The sequence below is a fragment of the Sciurus carolinensis genome, chromosome 8 (assembly GCF_902686445.1).
Source record: "Sciurus carolinensis chromosome 8, mSciCar1.2, whole genome shotgun sequence".
Classification (NCBI taxonomy): domain Eukaryota; kingdom Metazoa; phylum Chordata; class Mammalia; order Rodentia; family Sciuridae; genus Sciurus; species Sciurus carolinensis.
Window position 1 is genome coordinate 54030157 of NC_062220.1, and position 13157 is coordinate 54043313.

At 33.3% G+C, this 13157-nt stretch overlaps 1 protein-coding gene across 6 annotated transcripts in view; it reads right to left on the minus strand.

Moving 5' to 3' along the window:
• Rundc3b (RUN domain containing 3B) overlaps positions 1–13157 on the minus strand; it is a 153310-nt gene that overhangs the window by 65989 nt on the left and 74164 nt on the right. For all 6 annotated transcript variants that reach the window (XM_047560276.1, XM_047560278.1, XM_047560275.1 and 3 more), the window contains 2 exons: positions 10503–10592; positions 8362–8442 (listed from right to left, as the gene is read on the minus strand). In XM_047560276.1, the coding sequence (XP_047416232.1) occupies positions 8362–8442; positions 10503–10592 (171 nt within the window). The remainder of the gene's footprint in view (positions 1–8361; positions 8443–10502; positions 10593–13157) is intronic.

Sequence of the window (13157 nt, forward strand, 5' to 3'; positions counted from 1 at the left end):
CTACTGGACTGGTTCATGACTAAAAATTCCTGCAATCTACCTTTGACCTTGAGTAACTACTTGGCTGATTACAGAGCATCAGACTAGGGGCTGGGGAGGCAACTTAGATGGTAGAGTACTTGCCTTGCAAACACAAGGCCCTGGGTTCAATCCCCAGCACTGTAAGAAACAAAAAAACAGTATTAAAATAAATGTTATTTTCCTTTAGTGTTTTGAAAGCCTTAATTCAGTATCTTCTAAAATGCTGTTGAAAAATTTACTTTCCACCGTACACATTATGTTTTTTTCTCTGAGGAATTTTCTCTTTTCCTTTTTCTATGTCTGAAATTCCACTATCATTACATAACCTTTTAAACTTACTGTACTAAGAACTCTGAAAACTCTAAGTCTTTCAAAATTCTGCCTTCCTGATGGCAGAATTTGGCCATTTGGCTTCAAGTTCTACTTTTTCCAGCGCAATTCCCTTTATGTGGGAAGGTCTTCAGGGCTGTGCCCAAATGGGCTTTCTTGTAACCTTTATCATGCCACTTCCTGTCCCAGCCAAAACTATGGAGCTTCCTGGCAGTACGAAGACTGTGACGCTTGCCCATCCTGCCAGTGTCAAGGGGCTGAGCAAAAGAGCTGGAAAATTTTCTTGACCTTTACCTTTAATAATTTCTGCCCTTCTTTCTTCTTAGACCATTTACTAGTCAGATGTTCAACCACTTGGATTGATTCTCTATGCTTTTTTATCTCACTTTTCCCATTGTTTCACCTTCATTTTAATGAACTTTTGAGGAAATTCCCTGAATCTTACCTTCTAATTTTCAATTTGAATTTCCTAATGTATGTTTAATTTTCAGAAGAATCTTCTTGTTCACTACTTAATTCTTAAAGAATCTTAATCTCATTTTAAGGATGGACGTGTCCCCAAAATCATTCAAACTACTAATGAAGAGGCTTTTTCTTTTTAAGTCTTTTTTATGTTTTCTGCATCATTGCTGTTTTCCTCATGGGCTTTGATAGTTTCAATGAATTCCCATGTTTACATCTGCATGCCTTCTCCTAGCCTTACTATAAGATGCTTCAAGGATTCTACAGGATCAATGACCCCAACTAGTTCTATTCTCATTATCATTCTTTTGACTCTCTTGCTCCACCCTGTTATGTGACTTATTTGGCTTCTTATGTGACTTATTTGGCTTGCTCCACCCTGTTTATGTGACTTATTACTTCTATATTCACTTTTTTATTGAACATTTTATTGATCATATCTCTTTAACCTCATCTATACCTTCTCTTCATTCTCTCCAGCACACTCCCCACTATGGGCCCTCAAATACATCAGGCATTCTCTTGCTTCAGGGCCTTTGCACTCCCTCTGCCTGGGCTGTTCTTTCTCTATATATCTATATTCTTGTTACCTCAGCTTTACTACAATATCATCTTAAAAGGAGGCCTATCCTAACCACTGATTTAAAATTACAATTTATCCACCCACATTATCCTATCCTCCTCCTCTATTTTGGTTACAACATCTATCACTGACAAACTATACATTCTATTTATGTAAGAGACAGGAGGGAATTTTTATCTGTATTGTCCACTGCTTTTCCCTCAGCATTTAGAACAGTGCTTAGAACATAGTAAGTATTCAGTATATATTGGTTGAATTTCCTACTAGCCAATGATGACTTTCCTATTCTCCATGTTTCTGTAGATTCACACATTTATTTTTACATATAATTTCAACAGAGTAGCAGGACATAGAGAAGGCAAAACATGTGTTCAACTCATAGTTCTTAAAAAGTCCCACTTTCTGTAAGCTGCAGTCTAAATCAATCAACTTTGGGTTCTGAGAACAAGATTTGTCAATGAACATTTACCTTTGAGCATGTATGTTAATTTGAAATATATGTTTGTTTTAAAAATGAGAGAAGACTGGGATTGTACAGAGGTACAGTGTGTGCCTAGAATGCATGAGGCCCTAAGTTCAATCCCAAACATTGCAAAAAAAAAAAAAACCTCAAAAACAAAAACAAGAATTAAGGTACATTTTCAATTAATAGTTAATGAGAGAGAGAATTATGCAAGAATATTAAAATTTAAATGCTCAGTTTCCAGATATTCAGTAAATGACTGTTCATAAGAATAAAAAGGGATGAATAATAAGAAAGTTCCTCTCAGAAAACGAAGAGAATAAATACCCCATCCTTTATCATGTACAAGTATAACATTTCATAAAATATTATTAATGCTCATGATAACTGCATAAAGTACTGCTCTATTATTTCACAGATTATTTGAACAAATATTCATTCAACAAAGGAAGAAAATGAGAATAAGAGATGATAATTATTTGATTCAAAATCCCCTAAAAAGGGGAACTGGTATTACACAAAAATTTTTTGACAAAATCCATTGCTTCTCAATGTTTCAAAGACTAATGCTATAGAAATAAGGTAAATGGGTGGTAAATAAAAAACATGACTATGGGTTGATGCCAGGTAATGGAGGGTCTTTATATTTTGTTAAAATTTAGTTATTTCATCCAATGGACAATGAAAATTTGTTATTCTTAAAGGTGTTTTAATTCTAAAAGAAAAGAAACATTGCAAATAATTTTAGTAGAAAAATGATATTCAAGAATTTCAGGAGCCATTTAATATTTTAAAGAGTAAAATATTTTAAAAACCTTTATTAAAGCAAAGAAACAAGTATTAATACAAAAGAAAAATGGCTGACTTTTAATAAGAAATCTTTATAATTCTTCACTATTCATAATTGAAGGAAAGAATTCTTATCAATTAATTAAAATTTTATTTTCAATAAAGATATATAAAGGATAAAAACAGACTATAAAATTTCTAGCCTGATAAATCTTGCTGAAATTTCTGAAAATATAAGCTCCTTTAAAGAAATATTTTTAATCCTATAAATATGCATTAGAAAGTCTAGAACACATTCATTAATTCCCAAAACACATATCTATGGCATGTCCATTACATGCTAAGTACTAGTCTAAGCACTGGGTACAGAAAAGTGAACCAAGGCCAAAGTCCTTGCTTTTTTTGGAGACTACCTTCAGTGGAAGAAGACAAATAAGCAATACACCCCAAGTTAGACAGCAGTGATCTTTCTGGAAAAAATTAAGGAGGGAAGGGTCACAGGGTGGATGGGATGCTATTTTAGGTAGGAAGTTCATTGAAGGCTTAATTAGTAAGGTGACATTAAGCAAGGTTTTATAGGGAATGAATCATGAAAATATCTGAGAGACTTTTGGGGGGTGGGTATAGAGGATACAAAGAACAGAAGTCCTAACGCAGATGTGCTTACTATGCTAAAGAAATAACAAGGCCAGTGGTCCTAGAGCACAGTGGAAAAGACAGCAAGAAGCAAGAGATGAGGTCAGAGACATAGGTATCAGAGGTCAGCTCAACTAAGGTATTTCACTGTTTGCTTTGATTCAGACAAAAAGAACTACTGGAGACTTTGAAAAGAGGAATATAATAATCTGACTTATATTATAAAAGGATCACTCTGGCTGCTCCATGAAGAATTAATTATAGGAGCCAGAGGGTAGATATATGGATACTGTTGCAAATCTCTAGGTTTAAATTCAAGTAAAGATGCCAAAGTATTTGCAGACAGAGGCTATGTGGGTTATAGCAGAGAAAAGTTAAGGTCTCCTCATTTTTCACCATAAATAACCATAATTATAGAACTATTATTCTTAGAACAGGAAAAACTACAGGTAGAAAAGTTTATGGAGAAACCAGGAGCCTAATTTTGTACATGTTATATTCAAGGTGCTTATTACACTTCCAAATGAAAAGTGTCAAGTTGTCACCTGGATGAATTAGTTAGAGTTTAGGTGGTATCCCAGGTAGAAGCACATATCTGGAAAAGAATGGCATCTAGATAGTATTTAAAGTCACCAAATACTGGAGGAAAAACTACCTGGAGAGTGACTATACACAGAGCAGATGTTTCAGGACTGATATGAAATACTGCAACATTCTGAGGCTGGGAGAAGAAGAAACACCATTGAAATAGAGCGAGAAGGCACAAAGAGGACAAAAACCAGAGGAGTTTTGAAGGAGTAGTCTCCTCATCCTACTTAAATCTGGCAATGAGCTGTGACTGCCTACTTCAGCAGGAGGAGTTTTTTTTTTTTTTTTTTTTTTTTTTTTTTTTTTAGCAGGGGGTGGGAATTAAAACCTAATTTAAATAGTTCAAGAGAAAATGGAGGCCAAAAGCAACAAAAATGGAAGCATATTTGTAACAAAAGGAGAGGGGAAAGAGAGAGAGCCAGAAATAAATGTGGTGTTAAGAAAGTCTTGTTTTTGTTTGTTTTTAAGACAGAGAATGTAACAACAGGCTTATATGCTGATGTGATATTATGATATATAATTTTTGGCTTTTGTCCTGGCTCATAATTTCCCTTGTTATTTCCAAAATGACAAAAGCAATAAAGTTAAAGTACCTGGGCTTTTGTCCTTGGTTCCTGAAGCCAAGAACAATAGCTTCAGAGCAATAAAGGAGAAAGTCTTCTGCTGTGATGTCAAGGGACTTTAGGACTCAGAAACAAAATCTCTTTCTCGCTGATCTTCTTCTGCCCTCCTTTTCTCCTGTGGTAGAAACTGGAATTTCTCTTCCTCAAGGTTGGTCACAGAAACTAAAACTATGCTCCAACTGTCTCCTGCCTTTTGTCTTAGAGCTTGCCATAAAGCAGTTCTCTGACCTGACTTGTCCTATAATGTCTCCAATTCAGAAGAGGTCTTGCTCCATGTTTCATACTTGGGGGGAAAGAATGCCACACAGAAAGGCCAAGGAGACTCTGTTAAGATAGGCCTCACTGGGTTTCCCTACTCTGTTATCATCAGATATTACTCTTTGTCCAATTCCATATCAACAGGCTGTACGAATTTCAGTCATGGCTAAGTAATGAAGTCTCCACAAAACTCCACAAGGACAGGTTTGAAGAGCTTCTTGAAGGCAGATCATATGGAGGTTTACAAGAAGGTAAATGAGAACCTGCCCAAGTGCTCTGGGAGGGTGGTGCACCCCAACTCCATGGGGGCAGGACAGATCTTCCAGACCTTGTCTTGTATATCTCTTCATCTGGCTATTTATTTGTATCATTTAGAATATCCATTCTAAGAAGCCAGTATATCTAAGAAAGTGTTTCCCTGAGTTCTGCGAGGCACTCCAGCAAATTTACTAGGCATGAAGACAGGATTGTGGGAACCCCAATTTTTAATCAATACATCAGAAGTCCTAAGTCGAGACTTGTGATTGCCTTCTGAAGTAGACAGTGACTTACAGAGCCCTATCTCCAGGTGGACAAGATCATAATTAAATTGAATTAGAGGGCACCCAGCTGGTGTGTACTGCAGAACTGCTTGCTTGTTAGGTGGTAGGGAGAAATCCACATACATTTTGGAATCAACAGAAGTGATCTGTTGTGAGTGTCTAGTAGGAGAAACTGTCTTTCCACTATGTCCTCAGAGTTTAATATACAGAAGAACTAGGAGAGAGGGGTATTTAATGGAAGGGAACAACTGCTGATATGACCTCTCTGGAGGGCAATTTTACATTGTATTTCAAAAGCTTTAATAACACACACACACACACAAATTTATTCCAGAAATCCCCCTTCTATTATTTTGACTTAAGGAAATAATCATTGCCTGGGGATGACAGTGCACCCTGAAATCCTTGCTACTTGGCAGGCTAAGGCAGGAGATCACAAATTAAAGTCCAGCCTGGGCTACTTAGTGAGACCTTGTCTCAAAATAAATGAAAAAGGGTTGGGGATGCAGCTCAGTAATAGAGTGCTTTCCAAGCATATGTAAGATCCTGAGAAGAAAGGAGGAGAGCAGAGGGGAAGAGAAGAAGAGGAGGAAGAGGGAAGGGAGGGAGAAAAAAGTGAAGGAGGAAAGGAAGAAAGGGAGGGAGGGAGGAAAGGAGGAAGAAAGAAAATGAAAGGACAGAGGAGAGAAAGGAGAGAGAGAAAGAAGGAAAGAAAAATGAATGAATCATGAATCTACATAAGAAGATACAATTACAAGGATGTTAACTATAACACTGCATCTAAGGACAAATAACTGAATACACCCTAAAAGTCCCCGAATAACTGGGCAAACATCCTACATAGACAATGAAATTCTATTCACTTTAGGAAAGAATGTAGAGGACAGTTAATAACATGTATAACTGTTCACTCTAGAGTTTTAAAGGAAAAAATCAGTACATGCATATAATATTTAAATTTTTTATCAAAGAAAAAGTATATCTATATATAGAAAAGGCTGGAAAACTATCTTACAAAACATTAACAATGTTTCTAGAAGCTGTTTCTTTCTTTTTTTCCTTTCCTTTTTCTTTTTTTGGTACCAGGAATTGAACCTAGGGGCTTTAACCACTGAGTCACATCCCCAGCCCTTTTTAAAACTATTTTTTATTTAGAGACAGGGGCTAAGTTTTTGAGGCTGGCTTTGAATTTATGATCCTTCTGCCTCAGCCTCCTGAGCCACAGGGCATACCCAAATGCACCCAGCTAGAAGCTATTTCTTGAAGGTAGATAATGGGTGATTTGTTTTTCTTTCTACCTTTCTGTATTTTCTAATTTTTCTTCAGTGAATACATATAACTTTCTATATAAATTATAGTAATTTGGGAGGAAGGAGAGAGTCTGATGATTTCCTAAAATTAGGAACCTAACTGGGTTTTTTATTTTTCATGCTCTCTCTCTCCCTCACATTTTTCTTTTTGGTTCTAGTTATACATTTTGATATAACTTCACATGTATGGAATATTATTCTAGTTAGGTTTTTTAAAAAAACTATGCTTAGGACAGGGATTTAATTCAGTGATAGAGCATATGCCTAGCATATGTAAGGCCCTGGGTTCAATCCCAGCATACAAAAAAATATGATGTGTCTTCAGTTCTATGTATTTCTAGTTCATCATTTGTAAAATTGGGTTAGTGATGCCTACCTCACTGATTTTTAAGGAGTAAATTAATTAATAGAAGTAAAGCTCTTAGAATAATGCTTTATACATAGTAAAGATCCAGTAACATTACTACTCTTATTTAGAACTATGAGACATCTTCACAAAATGTACATAATCCAACATTTCCCAAAACACTGTTAACTGTATGCCTTCTTGCTATTATTTCTACACTTAATGTACTAGAATTATCCCTTTTCTCAAAGGATCAACTTACTCATTTTAGATATCTGGTCATAATATACTATTTCTCTTTCTTCCTCCCCATCTAAATTATTGTCAAACACCTAGCTCTGAAATATTGTGTGATCTCTCACTAGATAGTGGTTATCTTGACTTTCTTTTGGAAGCACCAAAAGTTCCCTTATTTTTGACACCTATGCTTCCCTGGCTTCTAGGAAAAAGTCTTTCATACATTCATTTTTTTTTTTTTCAAGGATTGAACTCAGGGGCACTTAACCACTGAACTACATCCCTAGCCCTTTTTTTATATTTTATTTTGAGACAGGGTCTCACTGAGTTGCTTAGGGCCTTGCTAAGTTGCTGAGGCTGGCCTTAAACTCAAAATCCTCCTGCCTCAGCCTCCCAAGTCACTGGGATTATCAGTGTGCGCCACAACACCTGGCTTTCACACATTCTTGAATATATGTGTGTATGCACCCATGTTATATATATATATACATATTTTACACACACACATATACACACACACATACACACACACAGAGTAGCTTACAGTTTTGGCCTGATTATGAATTTAGGATTATATAAAGAGTATTATGCTAGCCGCAAGATCAATTTTTCTAGCAGAACTTGGAAACGTATATATTTCATCTGATTAATTTCAAGGCTGATGAGTTTGTGGGAAATCTAGAACACATACACAATAATCATAGTAGGATAAATTGGTACAACTCTTTTATAAACTTATTTAAGAGTCATAAAAGTTTTCATCAAATTTTCTTAAAATAACTGAAAATTTACAACAGAAACCAAAGGCAAATTGATTTGTACAAAGATATTCATTACTCTCTATAATGGAGGTAAAATGGAAAACTAAATAGTGAATTATAGTTTTGAAACCTCACTGGACTACTGCAGGGCAATTTCAGTTATTACTATTACACAGTGATTACAGAAATATAAATATATGTATGCTTTTACATGTAAAAATTATATAAGAGGATTGCAATTATATAAAAAGTGTATTTACATAAATACTAAAAATACAACTAATTTTATACTATTTAATAATTTCTGATACTGAAACAAATGTTTTATACAAAGTAGTTTAAAGCACATCATCATTGCATAAAACATATAATTATAAACTAAGATTTCAAAACATTTCAAAATGGTAGGTACCTTTGTGTAAACTTCAAATATGGTGTATAGTCTATTACAGCAGGAAAGTTGCCATCCAATCCCTGTCCTTTAAGGCAGAAGCTAAGACAAAAGATAATAGATATTCCATATTAATACATAAATATTAAATCAAAGTTAAGTATTACAAATAATTTCTTGCTAGAGACATTTCTTTTTATCAAATTTACTTATAAATAAATACCTCAAAAATATTCTACCTTCAATACAATAACAAAGCACTGTACAAGTTAATACATAATGTATCAAGTAGCAAAAGTAAAATGCTCTCTCTACTTGACAGTATCTTTGTCTTCAGGCTTTCAACATGTCACTAGAGAATTTTCAAATGAGGATTTGCTTTTCACATTCATAAACTCTCAGGTGACAATGCATATTCCTTAAGAAGATCTGACTGGTTAGAAAACAACAGTTCCTGAAACTATCCAAATGGTGAAAAGGCTTAGATCTTAGACCTACAAAGGATGTTGAAAGTTCTCTAATCTCCATTCAATTCTTCTGAAATCATGAACAATGAAAAGCTTAAGTGACTTGTTGAAAGTTATACTGAATCTCATAGAGCCAATAAAGGAAATTCTGATCTTCTGGTTACCCAATTGAGTAATTTTTACTTTTATATGATGTACATATAAATAACACAAAAGATGTTCAGTTTTATGATTACTATTATTAGAAGAAAAAAGTCCCTCTTCTAGGAAGATACACAGGAATATGTAGAAGAGGTAGGTTGATCAGCAAGGAAAAAAAAAATCATCTATGAATTCCCACCTTCAAAAGATTTAAGCCAAGCCAACAACCTGCCATGTAAAAAGTTAACATTCTTACAAGGGCCAAAAGGACAATCTTCCTACTCCATCATATTCATCCTAAGAAACTGAACCAATTAACTGAATACTAGTTTATTACAAGTATAAATAGAGGAAAGTTGAACTTTTGTAATGACAGATATATGGAAAAGAGTGATTTACTAGAAAAAGAAAATGTGAGAATTATTTTTTAACTCAGGAGTTAAAAGACATTTCAGTCTCTGACAAACACTTTGATGGCTAGTATAATTTGAATATTTGAGAATTAGAATATAGCGCTTTTTAAATTTTTCTATAATCTAGACTTTATCTAATTTAGACACTGTCTCAGTCTCCCTCATAATTAAGTGAAAAACCTCCAATGATAAAGTATGCTAATGTCTGCAAAGCATGCAAATATCCAAATCTTAAAATCTGCTGGATAATTCATTTGTAAATTTGCCTGGTATTCCTTTGAGAAATTCCAGGCATGATTTTTAACCTCATGATAAAAACTTGGTGGGAATGTATTCAGTGATACAGTACCTATGAAAGTGCTCAGAGTGCTTGAAAGAATGTGCCATGTTAATCCTGGACAAGTTTAAATGGGACATGTACTGTTTTGATTTAAAAAAAAAGTGTATAAAAGTAAAGAACAAGTCATTTCAGACTTATTTTGTTAATACTCTTGTATTTTCAAATGCTATATATATTTCAATAAAAATATAATGCCTCCTTCATTTCTGTCTTTGAGTTTTCTTGAAGACAAACTTTTACTTAAAATATACATAAAATCTGGGTTCAATTAAAGAAATGTAAAAAGATGCTTCCGAGAATCTAGAAAGCACAATGACCATTTCTAGTACTTGTTCTTAATCGGGAACAATTTTGTCTTGTTGATAATAAAAACAAAAATTAACAATATTATTTGATATCCTAAATATATAACACAAGGAATGTAAGATATCCAAGATATCCTGCCAGAATTTCTTGTTTGGGACTACATTTAATGTATTTCTTTTCATTTTTAAAGCATTAGCTGAAAAATTCCAAGACTTGAGCTCTCCCTTCAGTGCTAGTTGGGTACTGCTTGGGGGGTGTAGTCTAAACTTTCCTTTATCCAAGTTAGAAGGCAAGCCTATCAACTCCCAAAATTTGAGAATCTCTTTTCTAAGAGCAAACTCATTTAGAAAATTAATGGATTTGAAAGGGAAAAACAGGAATCAAATATCAACTGTGTGTTTTACTTAGAATATTAAAAGAAAAAAATCCTAAGTAGAAATTATTATGAGGTAGAATAATTTAAAAACCAAATTCAGTTAGTTAAATATTTAGCACCTGAAATCAATAGCATTGAGTCCAAGCAGCATGCCAGCAAGCATATTTGCTTCTTCACCCAAGACAATTGCTCCATCTTCATAAAATCTCCTAAAAAATGAAGTGGGTCATGAAATAAATATTAAAAATGATTAAAGTCTGACCTAAAGAAATCACAATCCAAAATAAAAAGCACAATTTAAAAAATTGATATATATGCATACATATGTATACATATATGCATACTTTCACCACTGAAATCTTGAAGCTATTCAGAAAAAAAACAAAAACAACAAAAAAAATCACCTGTCACCATAACAAAAAAACATTCTCCCTAAGTGTTTCCACTTCTCTTAAAAACAGTTCAAAAAATGAGGCTGGGGATGAAGCTCAGTGGCAGAGCCCTTCCTAGCATGTATGACGCCTTGAGTTCTATCCTCTACACCACAAAAGAAAACAGAAGTCTCTAAAATGACTCTTTTGGTGGGCCTAGAGTGTCCCAAACTTTTCCCTAATAGTGAGGCAACATAAATGTAAAATAAAAAGTTGTAAATCCAGGGTCATTTATACTGGTCTATTTCCAAAACTGTGTTGAAACTAGTTCTACTATTACAACAAAAATAATTTTGTTTTTCTGTAATCCTAAGAGTTACTGACTAAATGCTCATTAGTAATTTATGTTAACCTTAATGCTGCAATACTAACAGAACAGATGGGCTACCAAGGTGGCTACATATAAAAAAGAAACTACCCAACATCCCTTGACAAAAATGTGAATGTGAATCTGTTATTGCTAATTCCTATAAAGTCTCTGTTTTTGTTAACAGTTGCTTTTAAAATTATTTGAAAAATACTGTAATAGCATCCAATGTATTCTTCCACAAAAGGATGTAAAATCACTGAATTTTCTTTTGAAACATAGTACTATATAAAAATTAGCTGATGTTCATTAACCAGAGATTGTTACACTGTTTTATCTTATATTGAATATAGATAGTGAATATCACTTCACAGCAGTCTACTAACTAAAATAAAAACATTTTAGTAAATGAAATGTCTTTCCCTTTTCAGTATTCATGGATTTATAAAGGCTACAAAAAGACTGTAATATGTATATAATCCCACCATCAATTTTGAATAGTTGTTCAGTTTGCTAATTACTGTTATAAATATATCATTTGATACTTGAAAAAAAATCCTATGAAGTAAATGAGACGTAATCATCATTAGCTTCCAATATAACACCAAGGGAAGTATGAGGTTAAAATAATTTGCTCAAGCTCAGATAAATGAATTGCTTGAGGAAGCTATCCAATTCTTACAGACTACTACTTGTGAAGGCAAAATATTTAAAGAGAATTTAACCTATGTTTTGGTTCATATGGAATTTTAAATGAATTAAAAGTATAAAGAGGAAAATAAGACAACTATCTACCCTCTGACACATTTGTAAGGTTGCAAACAAATAAATTAGAGAGCTGTCTTGGAATAAATGTTTTTCTGTTTCCTTGGACATATTTAGAATTGTTTTTACTGATTTAAACAAAAGGAGAGAAACTAAAACTTCTAGCATAACAAAGATCAGTAAAATAAATGGAAGAATTTCTAGACATTCAATTGAAAGGTTCTGCAAAAAGATAAAAAATACTAGACAAAGACATGTATCTGAGATTTTTTTGTCCTCACTCCAATGGTTAATTTACCTGTTAATCAAATATATTACAGATTCTTGGAAGGATTATGCTTCCAAAGGTTCTAGAACACCTTTTCTATGGGACATATTCTTTAGAAAGGAATTCTTTTTTTAAAACGGGGAATCACCTACCACTCTTGCATTTCTTATATAAGAAAAGATCTACTTTTCTTTTATTCCCCATTTGAGCCCACCATAGTTTAAAATTGCATTTTAAGAGTTAGGCAAAATGATTCTTGCTTGCTTCCTAATGTCAACATTTCTTTAGGAATTGCTGAAGAATACACAAAACAAAACAAACACTTACTTCATAGATTTTTTTAAAGTCTAAAGTCCTGTTATATTTGTATGTGCATAATATTGTTTTAATGGGCTTTTTGGAGGGAGCTTTAGTTTTCCTCATTAGTATACTATATTAATTTTTAAGTTAATGGTTTTTTAACAATAAAGGAAATGCTTCCTGTATGTGAAGTTAATAGTTCTACTCAAATAAAAATTAACTCAAGCATAACACTCCATAAGCCTGATTTAATATAATAGCAAAAAGGGAGAAAGGAGGTAAGGACATAGGGAAGAGGAAGGGTCCGTTAAAGAGGATTGTCTGTTATATCTGAACTTTCTCACTTACTAGTATGGGCTAAGATGAAAGGATTATTCAGAAGATATACTTCCAGTGTGAAATAACATATTTAAAAAGTAATTCTGTACTTAAAAGAATACTGAATGGAACTACTGTGAAAAGATAATATTTCTATCATTTCATTGAAGACTTAAGTCACTTATGCATATTAAAGAGGTAGAAGCTATTTGGAAACATTAATTTTTTATTCTCTTAATAAAACAAACAATTTTTATTGAAAATCTGATTTATGTTTTTTACTTTCAAAGACTTCAATAGACTTTAAGATTTCAACCTTCTCATTTTATCTCACAGAAAGACTGAAATGCTAATAAGGTTTGTTTATATAACTAAGGTTATGCAA